The sequence below is a fragment of the Fragaria vesca genome, linkage group LG6 (genome assembly GCF_000184155.1).
Source record: "Fragaria vesca subsp. vesca linkage group LG6, FraVesHawaii_1.0, whole genome shotgun sequence".
Classification (NCBI taxonomy): Eukaryota; Viridiplantae; Streptophyta; class Magnoliopsida; order Rosales; family Rosaceae; genus Fragaria; species Fragaria vesca.
The window spans coordinates 2,206,700-2,222,408 of NC_020496.1; the positions used below are offsets into that span (position 1 = coordinate 2,206,700).

The following is a 15,709-nucleotide window of genomic DNA, read 5'->3' on the forward strand; positions in this document are numbered from 1 at the left end:
TCTTTCAATTACCATGGAGATTGGAGAGCTAGGTATTTTTTTTTTCTTCTTTTTGGTAAGGAAATGATGAACCCTAGATCTGAATTCTTTTTTTGTTTGATCTTGTTTGGTTTTACTTAATTCATTTTTTTTTAAATTGGATTTACTAAAGTTAAATATAGTACTTATTTTACCCTATTATGACATGTCAAAAAATACTACATGACGGCTTCCTATTGGCCAAGAAGAACCACTAGGCATGCTGACATAGTCCTCTGAAGGACATAAAAATTTCTCACCATATTAGAGTTTTTGGTAAAACATATGGTTTAGAGAAAACAAGGCAACCGTGATTCTGATTCTGTTCAGATTCTGCAAACTACGTTGATCATTCGATCAACAATTAACAGTTGACACTATTCTATTTCTGAAAATCTCACTTTCTAAACCCACCACAATCCTAGATATTATCCACCTTGAATTGTAGGCATCATATTATGTTCCTCAGAAAACTAGTTTTCTTCACAGCTGTGTAAATTTAGATACTTGTTAGTTACCTATCCCAAAGAAACATGTCTAGCAAAGTTATCAAATATTGTAAGAACAGATTCATAGTATCAAATTTTGCAAGAAGATTTATGGACTTAAACTAACAATCTGTAAGTATCAAAATGCAGTAACGATGAATTAAAAGTTCACAAGAGTATGTATGAATCAATCAAAACTATATTCCAAATTCATAAGACATCATGATAAGCTAATTCTATCTGTAACTACTATGCTTCCACAATCTGCACGCCAGCATCGCAGCTAATATACCACCAGTGGACACTGCGAGAACCACAGGCCAATTCACCCTCCTCGGCTCAGCAGTTTGAGCCACCTCTTCCATCTCTATTGTTGGCATTTGGAATAGGCACCAGGGAATGGGACACAATTGACTCGTCACTGACCATTTGACAATGCAATCTCCATGAAAGAGATGAGTGCAGGGCAAGCGAGTTATACATTCTTTTACACCCTCAAAGTGATCAAGGCTCTCTTCGCAAATTTTACATTTGCTTCCTCTAGTAGCATCTTCCAAACTATCAAGTCTCACTTTCTCTGGGCATCCTATATTAACAACCTTTAGTCGAACCTGAGCTGACATGCTTGAAGAAGACAATCTATACGTGGTGATATCTAACCGGCGTAGTGTGAATAATTTAGGGTTTGTGTTGGGGATCACGGGAAAGGGTTGAATGTGTTCTTGTCGAGTTGAATAACAATAGAACAGAGAAGAGAGATTCAAGAGAAGTTGCTGCTGTTCCATTCAAGGGATCTCTGTTTATAGAGGATTACAAGCACAATACCATTAGGACAAATTCTTTTCTAATTGAGACAAGGAAAAGTTAGAAGATTCTACCCTATAATCTCTACCCTATTCCAACTAGGATACATAAACATGTTTGGACTAGGCACACTATTCCAACTATGATTTAGTCAGCTGTTACACAGAAAGTACAAAATAAAGATGATTGCAAATTTGCAATTGAAAAACGGGAAAAATACACTCACAAGCAAATTAACCCAGCAAGCAATACTTGCAAGGATTTATACTTCTTGAAGATAGAGAGAGAGAGAACGGTATCCAACTGGAGTCATCTGCATAAATTAGGGTTTGAATTGGGGATCAAGGGTGTTTTCCAAGAGGTTCTTTTGGCCAATTATTGGTCAGAGGTCAAACAACTCTTATCTGAACACCTCTTATGGCTATTTGTCCACCTGCACGACCTTATCTGAATTCCACCTTCTCTGGAATTCCTCTTTTAATTTTCAGATAAAAGTCGTTGCTCCCAAACCCCAGCTATGATTCAGCCTTTTCTCTTCGAAACAATCATAGTGGCCATTCAACAAAAACATTCCACTTGAGTCACTTGACTAAGTAAACATATACATAACATGCTTTTTCGCTAAGTATATGGATAACTTCGAAAGCAACAAAATTGGATGATGGACAATCTCACTGGTGAAGAGGGGTAGGTGAAAGGAATTTGGCCTAAGAAAAAGAAAATGCATTACGATGATAATTTAACAGCAAGATGACTACAAGGCAAGTTTACAGATATTGGGAGGCACAAAACAAAACAAAGATGGCAAATAGAACGTAAAATAAGCAAGACCATTACAGTAAGTACTAAACCAGCATAAGGACTACACATGACCACAGGTAATATTTAGAAGTAAAGACCCTTAGATATGTTCTGGATGTCTATAGCACTAGTTTATGACCAGGATACAATAGCATAACATATTCAGGAAATTCCTGAAATTTAGATAACCGAATATGAGCTTACTTAAATAATATTGATATTCATGTCTTGCAATTACCAGTACTGACTTTATAACATAGTAAAAATGCCAGAATGGAATAGCATACCTCCTCTGCATTATATCTGAAGCAATACAACATAACCTTCAGTTCATAGAAACCTTCAGTTCGTATCCTAGCAATAGGGAAATGGTCAACGCAGTACAGATGCATTCATTGAAATGAAAGAATAACCTAGTCAAATGTAGCAATTCCAATCAGCGCAACAGGAAATTTATAGTTTTGCATTTTTACAGGGTCAGGGGGTCTGAAAGGAGTACCATGAATTGAAACTTCAAGGATGAACCCGGAACGAGACTACTATATTAGAGTATATGGTAAAAGTGTAAAACACGTGGTTTAGAGAAAACAAGGCAACCGCGTTTTATGTTCAGATTCTAAAAACTAGGTTAATAATTTGATCAACATATAACAATTGACCGTAGTGCCCTACTATGTGTGCTCAGTGCTCATAAGCATGCATATTTACAAGCTAATATCAGTAATATGCTATATGCAAAAGAAGAGACCCTGTGTTCTTGTTTTCTACAATTCCAGGATTTAGTAATACAAAATAATTTCAAATAAGCAAATCGGTCTAAAAAAACAGTTAGACTGGACTCCTATTGGAGTCAAAACATATGACAACTTCATTCAATATATTGAACCTAACCGGTACTTGTCCAAGATTTCATCTTGCAACGTAAGACAAGATTGTTGAATGATGCAAGGTTAATGTTTGTGCCAATGCTAGTAAATCAAGCAGTTGAAACTGCTAGGAAAAAACCTGAGGTTTGATAAAACTGCATAATTTGGCCTTGGAATTGACCAGAGGCAATAGCTGTGAGCTATTGCTGAACAAATAAAAATAATTCATGGGGCTCACAACAATGCTCATAACAAAACCAACAGAAACACGTAAAAAAGAAATAATCTTTCAGTTTAGGGAGCTTCTATTCAAACCTCCAAAAATGCTACTTGGATCTCTCTACTTAATGGACCTCTAATGCTATCTTTCAGTTTTACTTTTACATAAAACTAAAATGCTATCAACACCTCCCTAGTTTTCCCAAAATGTCCATTGTTCAATAAAAGATAAACCATTATATAAAAAATACAATTTGATCCCCAAAAAAAAAAAAATCAAATATTTTATGAAAAATAAAGTGATTCATATATATAGATCTTGAATGTTATCGAGAACAATCAATTGATCTAGTCGTTTGCTATTAGTTTCATCTTATTTAGCCGAAATCCCATCAAATAATTTTTTTAGATACATCATCTCTTCGTCTTTGAAACCAAGTGTTTTTTTTTGTGAACCTCTATTTCACATTTATAAGAAACCATCTATGATCTATTGATTTCATTATCTAAATAGATTCTTAATTTGTATTTTTTTTTTTAGAATGAGATCTTAATTTATAGTCGTAAACGTGTATTGTCTATGAAAATAAGAAGAGTTTTTGCGTGTCTTTATTAGTAATTTGATATGAGTTGACAAAGTCAACAAATACTTGATAAAACGGAGAGGTCCAAGTAGCATTTTTGGAGGTATGAATAGAAGCTCCCTTCAGTTTATGAGTGTCATATTTCAAGACAATAAAACAAAAATATTCTGTTTTTTTTTCCTACTTTTTAATCTCTCATTGAGTGTTTCAATATGACCAGTGGTGTGCATATAAATATTTCCAAGTCATTGCACAATGGCCAACCCTGAAACTAAACTCCACCCGCAGTCCATTCCCAGGATTGGTAGCTTGATATGTCTTATCCTACTATATTCTCGCTCTTGTCATTTCTTTCCCCAATTGTCAAAAACACAGCAACTTCGAACTTCCTCCGTCTCCTAACACTATTCAATTTCTGAAAGTCTCTTTCTAAGCTCACATAATCCTAGTTATTATCCACCTTAAATTACAGGCATCGTAATATGTTCTCATTTAAATTAACAAAACAGGTTGAGCAGACCATTGACCTTATCAGAAAACTAGTTTTCTTCAAAGCTGCATAAGCTTCAGTTACTTGTTACCTATCCTAAATAAACATGTCTAGCAAGAACAGAATCACAGTATCAAATTGCTGTCCTAAGATTTATGGATCTAAGCTAACAACTTACAAGTTTCAAAATGCAGTAACAATGAAATAGAAGTTCACAATAGCATGTATGAATCAATAAAATATACTCGAACATTACTATTTTCCGGAATTTATAGGCATCCAAAGAAGTGGGTGATTTCTTGACACCAAATTACACTTGTCAGCTCAGTCCTACCCTCAAAACTCACTCATTTCTTCAACAATGTGTGACACACAAGATACATAAACCCAAATCATAAAGCCACGAAGCTACCTGATATCAAATCCTCGTAGAAGCCGTATCAAAATCATCCGGAGCAACCCTCGCAATCCAGCTACTCAGCGTCCTCTTAACATCCCCATGATTAACATAAGCCAGCTCATACATACTACACAAATTCACCACAAGCGTCTCATTCAGCGCCACTGTAGGAACCCTCTCCAGCGCACTCTCCAATACCTTGATCGAATCCGACAAGTCCCTCAAGTACATCAAACAAAGCGCCTTGTTATTAATCGCCACCACATCACTCCCATCCCTCTCAATGCACTCCTCATACTCCCTCACCGCCGACACATAATCCTTCCCCACCATAAACACCAACGCCTTGTTCCTACTCACCAAATTCCTCATCTCACTCCCCTCCTCCTTCTCCACCATCCCCTGCACCGCATTAAAGGAGCTTTTCGCTCCCTCTAAATCCCCCATTTGCATCTGTATATACCCCAGCTTCGAAACAAGAACCGGATCGGTATAATCCCGGTTCAATAACTCCTTGATCAAGCTCAAACAAGCAGCTAGCTCCTTCTGATTCAAATGAACCCCGATAATGCCATTCATAACAAACATCTCCCTCCTCCTCCACACATCAACACTCCCAATCTCTCTCTTCTCCTTCACTTTTCGCCTCACGAAATCCAGCAGGACATAGAGGCGGTCCAGCCCATCCTGCCGCCGGCCCAATTTCATCGGGATCAACGCGTACATCCACCGCAGCGAGAACGGGACCATGGACCCGACCCGGCCCGGGTAGACATCCGGATAGCCTTCGTATTTGTAGCGGAGGCTGTTGAGGTCTTCGAGGGAGTCGATCTCGCCGGCGGCGTCGGTGAAACGACGTAGTTTGGTGAGGGCGAGGACGTTGTAGGTGAAGTAGACGAGGTGGTCGTGGGGCTTGGTGAGGAGGGACTGGGCTCGGGCGCGTGTGACCTTGTCGAGGATGGAGCGCCAGGAGCCGCGCGTGGCGAGGTCTTGAAGGGAGGCGAGCTCTTGGGCGAGGTCGTTGAGGGAGGTGAAATGAGAGGTTAGGGGGTCGGCGGTGGAGAGGGCGAGGGATTCGGGTGTGGGTGGGTCCATTTGGGTTTTGGAGTCGTCGGAGAATTTGGGATATCGGAGATTTGGTTTTGGGGAAAATGAGAATTGAAAAAGGGAAAGGGAGTGAGAGCGGTAAGTTTGACGTTACAGGTTTTTAACACGTGCAGTACGAATCTTTCTTGAGTATTAATCTTTTTTTAATTTTTTTACCGGCCAAAAAATTAAAACAAGTAATCTTTCACGGTTCCACTTCCCGTGGCTTATTTTCTGCGACTTCATAAGTTCATAGAAAATTTTACTATATCATATGGTATAGCATGTTTCACAAAATGTGTGGTTATCATAAACAACTAAATAACTATGTAATGATCATTTGCTATTTTAAAAGTCGTATATGTCATACAGTTTAACATATTTATAATAGGTATGTGATATCATATATCATATAACATGAGAGACAAACCCATAAGTTCATAGGCATTTTCGGCAAATCGGCAATCTTTGATTATCTTTGAGTGCTACATTAGGTTGAAAATGATACACGTATTGCAATACATTGATTCGGTAGCATGAATTATAACTGTATACATGGCCCTGGGGATCCAACTACCTTCACATGCAGGCATTCATTTTCGATGTCATGGATTCATCATCACGTCTCATTCTCCAGCAAAAAGAAGGAAACATTCTTGCTTCTGGTAGAGAACTTTCCCAGCGAATACTAGTACTCTTAAATAGAGATGGACTACTACTTGTCCTTTTAGACCAGTTCTAATTAGGGCTGGGCACGGGACGGGACGGGTCGGGATTTAGTGAATCCCGTCCCGTCCCGAAAATAAAAGAACAGGACGGGACGGGACAGGACGGGAAGGCGTTTTTAAAAATCTATCCCGTACGTCCCGACCGGGACGGGATCGGGATCCCGACAAATTAACCTTAAAACAACATTAATGAAATTAATGGGAAAAAAATATCCAAAAATACACAAAAAAAAAGAACATTGATGAAATTAAAAGTACTAAAATCAACAAGAACATAGGTGCATAGGTGCTAAATTACATCCCACTTTAAAAGTACTAAACATCCCACATTAAAAATTAACCCTCAATCAACAACTAAAAATATCCAAAATCACACAAGCAAAAAAAAAAGAACATGAATGAAATTAAAATTAAGTATTATTTTAGACCAAATTAAGTGTGGTTGAGTGCATTGTAACACTATGCAACCTAAAAAATCAAGTATAAAATGAATAAAATCAAGTATTCTAATATTACGGGACGGGACGAGATTTTTCGGGATAGTCCCGTCCCGTTATGGTAATGTTGAAACGGGATGAGATTACTATTTTCAAAACCTATCCCGTCCCGTCCCGTCCCGCTAACTTTCGAGACGGGATCGGTACGGGATCGAGATTCCGGTACTAAGTGCCCAGCCTTAGTTCTAATGAAGAAACCTACGTCTGACAAATCTTATTATCATCTCAAATGGAGATTATATATTTTCAGCAATGCTTCAAGTAATAGATTTAGGTAGTGTGTACGTAATTGCTTTATTAGGATTGCTTAGGAAATGATCCATGTATCAAATTAAAGAGATTTGGTAGAGTGCAGTACTGAACGAATAAGATGGTGACTTACGAATTCTACCGAGACCAACAATCGGTTTCCTTGCAAAATGACCTCATACCAATCGAAGAAAAAAAAAACTAAAAAGAAATTTGTCACCCATATATAACTTTCTTCTTTAGGAATTGACCGAAACAAAGAGAAACTATCAAGGATAATCCAGATGGAGCATATCATCCATGTTTGACATGTCTCACTTTGACCCATTACAACTTTATATAACTTTCATTAGCATGAGATAATATCATAGCTTAGAAGCACATATAGTTTCCGATCAATGTTCTATCAGACAATTCGCATGCGACCTTTCAAATCGATTAGTAAGTGAACAAAATTATTGGCAATATTACAATTAACAATATTTGAACTGTTAAATCGCCATGAGGGTATGCGTCATCAAAAAATTAAGAAATAGGGAAACATGAGAGAAATGGAAATTGAGATATGTAAGACTTGGAGAATTTAGAACAATGCTTAATTTTTTGATTCCTCGTAGGACTTGGAGTGTGTGGAGCTACCAAACCTCATTTTGTTTGGTTGCCACAATGTTTGTTACTTTAATAAGATCATGTTTAGGTTTTAATTAGATTTAACTCATTAAGCATGAGCATCTTAATCGGGGGTTGCTAGGAATCCGCGTGAAATCTTATGCTGCACTAAGAGGCTAAGACCGAGTATGCATGTAGCTACAGACAAGTTTCTTGGTTCTGGCTCTTGAGTATGCAATTTGACTAGTTAAATATAGCATGCACCGTTAAAATATATATATCATGACCAAAGACTTCTCAACTCCCCAAAATGTCATCTTCAACTTTTCATAATAACCAATAACTGGTATATAGGGTACTTTCGCAGTAATCTCGTTGCCAGCTTCTCTGCATTACGTTTTTGCATACTTGCATTAGCCACCAAAACTGACCAAGACATTCAAATTTCTTCTATTCGCGTCGGTCAGCACTATATAAACAAAGCATAGTCTCCCTTTTCATTCAGAAAACAATAGCGAGCTCCTAATATTTCTAAGACATGATTCAGCTATTACAAAGCACGAGCTGCATTTTTAAATTGCTGGGACTGTGTTTACTCTTCTGTTTGGTTAAGGTTCCGGCAGTGGAAGGTAGGATTAGGCATTACAAATGGGAGGTGAAGTATGAGTACAAGTCCCCTGATTGCTTTAAGAAACTTGTTATCACCATCAATGGCGGAACTCCAGGACCAACCATACTTGCTCAGCAGGGAGACACCGTCGTCGTCGAGCTCAAGAATATTTTGTTAACAGAAAATGTAGCCATACATTGGCATGGCATCAGACAGGTGCGTCCATACTCCAAATTCCAATCATTGTGTTTATTTTTTCGAGTATTTCGGACCAGTATTTGTATCTAATTTGTTTCTGTTACATGTTGCAGATTGGATCACCGTGGAGTGATGGAACCGAAGGAGTGACTCAATGTCCAATATTGCCTGGAGACACTTTCAAATATCAGTTTGTTGTTGATAGGGTAAGTTTGGTACTTTCTGCAATAACCACTAGGAGCTATGTTTATGACTTATGAGTTATTAGGCCCCTCACATTTTCATGGGAAAGAGCTTCATTAGAAATTAGGAGCATCTCGGATAATTAAGCAATTCAAAGTGCTTCTATAATCACCAAAAAATCACATACAAATGTATGCAGAACATAACGGGTCCTACTTTTGAAACTACGTACTCATATAAGTATACTGATCCTTCAAATGAATTGCCTTTAATTGCCTTAAAATGAAACTACGTACTCATATCATTAATTGCCTTTTTAATTTGCAGCCTGGAAGTTATCTGTACCATGCTCACTATGGAATGCAAAGAGAAGCTGGCTTGTATGGAGCAATCCGAGTAGCGGTTCCTGAAGGAGAAACCGAGCCCTTTTTCTACGATTATGATCGAAGCATCATACTCACTGATTGGTACCACAGAAGCACTTATGAACATGCAGTAGGACTGTCTTCCAATCCGTTTGTCTGGGTTGGGGAACCTCAGGTAATTTCCACCTACACTTTTGGTAATAAATTTCATCAGCACTATTTCCCATAGTAACTTTGGTTGCTAATCGGTTTTCCTTTCTTGTAAATTTCAGTCACTTTTGATACAAGGGAGAGGAAGATTCAACTGCTCTAGCCTCGCCACTCCAAGCTTAGAAGCTGGTGCTTGTAACGCATCTAGTCCTGACTGCTCTCCTTATGCAGTGACTGTAATCCCTGGCAAAACTTATCGGCTAAGGATTGCTAGCTTGACTGCTCTGTCAGCCCTCAGTTTCCAAATAGAGGTAAATCATATATATTCATATAGTCTGATAATGTAACACAATAGTATCAATTATCGGAAAGTTTTTTTTACCGGAAGCATACAATTAACATTGAAACTCTATGATGCAGGGTCATAATATGACAGTGGTTGAAGCAGATGGGCATTATGTGGAGCCATTTGTTGTAAAGAACCTGTTCATATATTCTGGTGAGACATATTCTGTCATAATAAAAGCAGACCAAGACCCTTCAAGAAACTATTGGATGACAACCAACATTGTTAGCCGAAATCCCATCACCAACACCACCACCACCACCACCACCACCCCACCTGGTTTAGCCTTTTTGAATTACTATCCTAACCATCCTAGGAGATCCCCTCCGACAGTACCGCCAGCAGGCCCGGCCTGGAACGATGTTAAGTCCCGGCTAAATCAAAGTCTTGCCATTAAGGCACACCGAGATTTCATCCATACCCCTCCCCAAACCCCTGACAGAGTCATTGTTTTCCTCAACACCCAAAACAAGATAAATGGCTATGTGCGATGGTCAGTGAACAATGTCTCATTCACTCTTCCTCACACACCTTACCTCATTGCACTTAAAGAAAATCTCACCGACGCATTTGATCAAACACCTCCGCCGGAGGGGTATGACTTTGTGAACTACGACATTTACAAAGTGGCAAACAACACCAATGCTACTACAAGTGATGGGATTTACAGGCTCCATTTCAACACAACAGTGGACGTAATCCTGCAAAATGCAAACACCATGAATGTGAACAACAGCGAGACGCATCCGTGGCATTTGCATGGTCACGATTTTTGGGTGCTCGGACATGGGGAAGGAAAGTTTGACATCAACAATCACACAAAGTACAATCTGGTGAATCCTATCATGAAGAACACTGTGCCAGTTCATACATACGGTTGGACAGCTTTGAGGTTCAGGGCAGATAATCCAGGTGTGTGGGCTTTCCATTGTCATATAGAGTCTCATTTCTATATGGGAATGGGTGTGGTGTTTGCAGAAGGAATAGACAGGATTGGAAACTTGCCTTCATCTATAATGGGGTGCGGTGAAACCAAAGGAGTAACATTCAGACCTTAGTCATGACACTTTTGGAGTGCTTCACTCTGCATAGATGAGTGTTTATATCATAGTCGGGAGATTCTCGTTTCCCGAGTATGTAGTACGTACGACATACCTTCTAGTTATATTAGAATTTTTGTTCATTCATGTCAAATTGTTATTCATTGATAAATTCTTTATAGTTCTCTCCACTCCACAGAGTGTGGCGGAGGATATGTTTTCATTTCTAGATTTTATAAAGCTACATTGAGAAAAATGCCGCATACATTTAGAGTTTAAATTTTACGAGATTACACGAGTTACTGATTTGATTTTCTTGTCTAATTTCTTTCTTTTCAATTGTTCCATGGGTTTATGTATATTTTATACAATCATTCAATAAACTGGAAAGTCATTGTGTTAGCTATTGCTTTCTATGCAACCATTGACTAAATCTTCAAATATTGCACATGTGAGCCAAAGGCATATATGGAAGTTCCTGAGTTGTTTCTTGAAATGTAAATGGTCCAAGTTTCAATAACTGACTTGGAATCTTCAGCCTGAAATATTATACAAGTGCAAGTAGTCAAAGCTGCACCCAGCAAAGACTTCAGATAATCAGAAGTGGTTGTTAGTACAATAAGTTTGTATTTGCAGAAGAGGACCGATTTGCAGTCTCTGATGACATGGGCATGCCTATGTAATCTAGCCCTCAAAATAATGAAGTTTATTTATTGTATTTTGTCACGTACACTATTCAGACAAGAGCTTAATTATTCTGAGTCTAATTACATTTTCGAAGATCTCATTACTCTTAAAATTATGTTGACTCAGTTACAACCTGCCCCAGTCAAATCTCTCGACCATTGTCTAATTGATGTGGCGGTAAAACCACTTTCATCATTATTTTAAGAGTCAAAAGGGTGGTCTATGTTACGTGTTTGGAGCTTTTTTTTTCAGGCTAAATACGTTTGGCACTCAAGACTACATTACACCTCTTTATTTTCTAAGACTGTCTTGGACTCATGTGCCTAAAGTTTTACTAATATTAACCAATGTTTGGTGTTACATGGGATTACAGAGTAGTTTGTTTTGTTTATGGTTAAAGGGATGATGTTATTTAAGGATGACCAATTTGAATACCTACAATAACACCGTCTAAGGAAACCAGAATGAAAACAAGAGGTTACGTAAGCTCATTGATTTTTGTACCTAGTGACACCAAACATAAGACTAACCAAATTAGATTCCTTATTTAGCACAATCATTCACCGAATACACATAGGCTCATATAGAGCCTGAAATAAAAGAAACAATCTTACTATTTAATTCACCGAACAGAATATTAGCTGTCTAAGATCTCAATTGGTTTACACCTAACATACTTAAGAACTAAGTAGTGAAACCACATCTGATGCTTGGGCTGAAAACAACAAGGGCCGAAGTAACACATGAGGGTGTCAAAGCACCCTCCATATCCAGCCCAGAAACACTCCAAGCCCAACACTTGGGCCCGTCATGAATAACAATTGCATAGGCCCACAACCTGAAGCCCAGAAGCAAAGCTGGCCAACAGGAGCTGCAAATCGGATCCCCACTGCATCCACCTCGAAGCTCCACTCCACGTTGCTTTTTTCAGGAGGCACCTCTCCAAACCCAACAACCACCGCAGCCCACGGCTCCTACAACCGAGCACCAGCAATGTCGCCCAAATCCACAGGGGCAACCTGAAATGCAGACCTGATCCCCACTGCATTCGTCTCCGAGCCCCACTCAACACCGCCCTTGTCAAGCGGTTCGATCGGCTCACCGATTCCAAGCGCACCAACAGATGCAGCCGTTGCCGACAAAGTCCATGAGGCCAACACCGCTACCACCGGCAACCAAATCATCAAGATTGGCTTCTTCATAGATGAGCCAATCAACTCACAAAGAGGACACCAAAACCAAACACGATCGAAGAAACCTCCTCCAGCCCATCAAGCTACCAACAAGAGAATTTCTCGCCGCCGCCACACGATCAACATTGAGACGACTCCCCGTTCTCGATCTAGTATCTTTACTAGATCGTGAACATTACAATCAACCCTCATCCCCACAAAAGAGTGCAGCGCCAGGACATTACCCTAGCTAGGTTTCGCAGCAAGAGAGCTCCGCAGAACTCGGAGCCGCTCCATCCGACCCATTATATCTCATCTGCCATTTGTATTCAAGTTATTTTAGAGAGAAGTGATTATAATCCTTTATTATATTGATATTCTTCATCGGTGTGCCTATCGTCTATGCAGTGTTTTATAATTTCTACTTTTACTAAAATTTCGATAATCATGAAAATTTCGATAGTATTAAAATTGGATATTTCGAATAAAATATCAAGGAGGTATTATGCAATTAATGAAATTTCAGAAGAAATGATAATGAAAATGTGAAATTAATTAAGGATATATATTAAAGTGTACAAATTAACAATTAGCAAGCAACAGCTCAGTGTGGATGAGTAGGGAGTTTGGATATGCACTAACCAACTAAGGTTCGATTTCCCTTGGTGTTGAACCTTTGATTTTTGCTAAGAATTTTCAAACTTGGGCTGGACTATTGACGAAATATTGGGAATTTCAAACAAATTTCGCAAAATTGGCGATATTTCGCGATATATCGTGAATTTCTAACGAGAATACTTTTGTATGGGAAATATATATTGTCTAGTGATGAACAAAATTTTCGACGATATTTCATCAAAAATATCGAAATTTAAGTCCTTGCATATCACTGATTCCTAACAATTGGAACTTATTGCCTTAATATGGGTTTGCAAGGCCTAAATTCTGCTTGCTTTACTTTGTGACACTGTGGAGCTTACTGAAACTAAGGGGCATAGTTGGTTATCTCTCTTTTATCAAAAAGAAGAAAAGAAAAAGAAGTTTTACTCTTGTCATTAATAAAATACATACCAATGATTACAACAGTACAAACCGATAACGCTCAACTGTAACCAAACTTATTTAAGAAGTCATAGTACATCCTTACATCCAACCTTAAAAGAAGACAACCCCTTTCAACATCATATACCAAAATCATCAGTATATATACCATTACATGCATTAACAACAAAAAAGCACCATAGTCTCTAGAGATGAATAGGAGACCATGGCAGACCTACTCGAGTAACTCAATCAATGATACCAAACCAACAAAGACCCTAAACCATCGCTCAAAAATAATTGCCGCTCTGCCAGAAATTGGTCGTCACTAGAAGACAACTCCACCATTTGTGTCCGCCACAGGGAGGCAGCACACCACCTTCAAGATCTCCAACAAAGCGTAGCAACAAGACCTAACCCAAATCGGGTAAATCAATATGTGTAGGCCTTCATTGCCACGTTCTCCCCGTTGCACACGACATTGCATCCATGATGGATGAACACGCACTACTGCTCATCTCCGGCGACATGACAACCATGCTGAAGCAACCTGTGATGCACTCAACCGTGACGCACATATGCCGCAACCATCATCCGCCAGAAAATCTCAAGCGCAGTAGTCTCGAACGATCGATGCCCGCCACCTAGCCTCCCCTCACCTGACCTACCGAGTCTCAAACAACCATGACGCTCAACTAATGCATAGCCTCCGTTGAAGCATCGCCAATCTACTTCACCGCCACAAAGCTTTGACTCGCCACCAAACAAGTTGGATCGCTCCGACCATCAACACGCACCGATGAAGAGTCGCCGCCACACACTGGTTAAAAACTTTAAGGCTCTACCCTAACGAAAGCAATATTCTGCTATATTCTTTGTTCTTTGTACATATTCTTAATTTATTGGAAGACTAATATTCCCTACAAAAGAACAATTAAAGTCGATTGCAATGTAAAATATTTTATATAGATATGAAGTTTTGACATAAGGGATCCCTACTATATATTACTTTAAGATGAGCCAATCGACTAATATAGCAAAAAAAATATTTTGGTAGACTAATAATATTAAATGGGAGAAGATGTAGTAAGTTTCATTAGATCGTACGTCTCCATGCAAACCTCTGATCCTTATCTTCATAACCAACCTAGAAGGCTTAAACGATAATTTTCGCCGTCATCTTCCCCTCGTACAACAAGATACTCGAGGAGCTTGAAGACGACAAAGAGAATGAGCGTGACACAATGCTAGACTTTTGAAGAGCGTGAAGTCATGGCTTGACTCCTTGATGTTGATATCGGCGTAATTGGTCTTTTGGTCTTGCACATTGAAACTGAAAAAAAAAAAAAAAAAAAAAAGGGAATAGGAAAGAACCAATTTTGAATCGAAGTTTTAGGGAATGTAGGTGTCAGTCCATTGTTAATCCATAGATATAATATAACAAAATATTAGCTCACCTAAGACCTGGGGCGTCATGACAAGATTGAATAATTCTTAGATAAACTCTAAAGCCACCTGATTGCAGTATTATATATCCTTTGAACAACTCCAAAAATTAAAATTGTAACTAGGTGACACCACCAGACCCAAAATATATACAAACTCAAACCCAGAGTACATGGTCTAGGTCTAATCTTAGGTTCAAAATTGCAACCCAGAGTTATGCACCAATGTCGTCACCAACAACCATAATGTTTAATGTTGACTTGGTGACCTTAGCAACACCAACGCCATTGGTTCTATCACCAATGAGAGAAACTTGCAAACTCGGCTGTATAGTATTCACTACAAAAATCAAATATGCCAAACCTTGTTCTCGAGTGTCAGCAAAATGACCACTTTCAAAACCAGAGGTGTTGGTTGTCTACATGTCAAAGTCGTCCACACAAACCCCCACAGTGAGAACATAGCAAGATGCAGCCTACCGCTCCTGTAATAGCTTCACAATTCCGGGCTTCCATTCAACTTAAAGATATCCTCCTCGTTGTTGCTATTGGCAGCAATTTTGATATGAATCGTGCTCAAGTCAGTCTGGTTTTAATTTCTTAAGTTTTTTTTTTTTTTTTTTTTNTTTTTTT

At 38.8% G+C, this 15,709-nt stretch overlaps 2 protein-coding genes across 2 annotated transcripts; one reads left to right on the top strand and one right to left on the bottom strand.

Annotated features, from left to right (window-relative positions):
- Positions 1-1,484: 1,484 nt before the first annotated feature.
- On the bottom strand, positions 1,485-5,770 carry LOC101298906 (trafficking protein particle complex subunit 12-like). Its single transcript, XM_004302146.1, has 3 exons — positions 4,683-5,770; positions 2,399-2,465; positions 1,485-2,017 (listed from the first exon to the last, which is right to left on the bottom strand). The coding sequence occupies exon 1, from the start codon at positions 5,763-5,765 to the stop codon at positions 4,689-4,691; it is 1,077 nt and encodes a 358-aa protein (XP_004302194.1). The 5' UTR covers positions 5,766-5,770; the 3' UTR covers positions 1,485-2,017; positions 2,399-2,465; positions 4,683-4,688.
- Positions 5,771-8,367: 2,597 nt separating this feature from the next.
- LOC101299203 (L-ascorbate oxidase-like) lies at positions 8,368-11,018 on the top strand. Its single transcript, XM_004302147.1, has 5 exons — positions 8,368-8,665; positions 8,761-8,853; positions 9,158-9,370; positions 9,468-9,656; positions 9,766-11,018. The coding sequence occupies exons 1-5, from the start codon at positions 8,378-8,380 to the stop codon at positions 10,747-10,749; spliced, it is 1,767 nt and encodes a 588-aa protein (XP_004302195.1). The 5' UTR covers positions 8,368-8,377; the 3' UTR covers positions 10,750-11,018.
- The last annotated feature ends 4,691 nt before the right edge of the window (positions 11,019-15,709 follow it).

Excerpts from the sequence above, each read along its gene's own strand:
- LOC101299203 (XM_004302147.1), top strand. The coding sequence starts at position 8,378 with ATGATTCAGCTATTACAAAGCACGAGCTGCATTTTTAAATTGCTGGGA. Across the intron at positions 8,666-8,760 it reads ATTGGCATGGCATCAGACAG|ATTGGATCACCGTGGAGTGA; the intron begins GTGCGTCCATAC and ends TACATGTTGCAG. Across the intron at positions 9,371-9,467 it reads TCTGGGTTGGGGAACCTCAG|TCACTTTTGATACAAGGGAG; the intron begins GTAATTTCCACC and ends TGTAAATTTCAG.
- LOC101298906 (XM_004302146.1), bottom strand. The coding sequence starts at position 5,765 with ATGGACCCACCCACACCCGAATCCCTCGCCCTCTCCACCGCCGACCCC.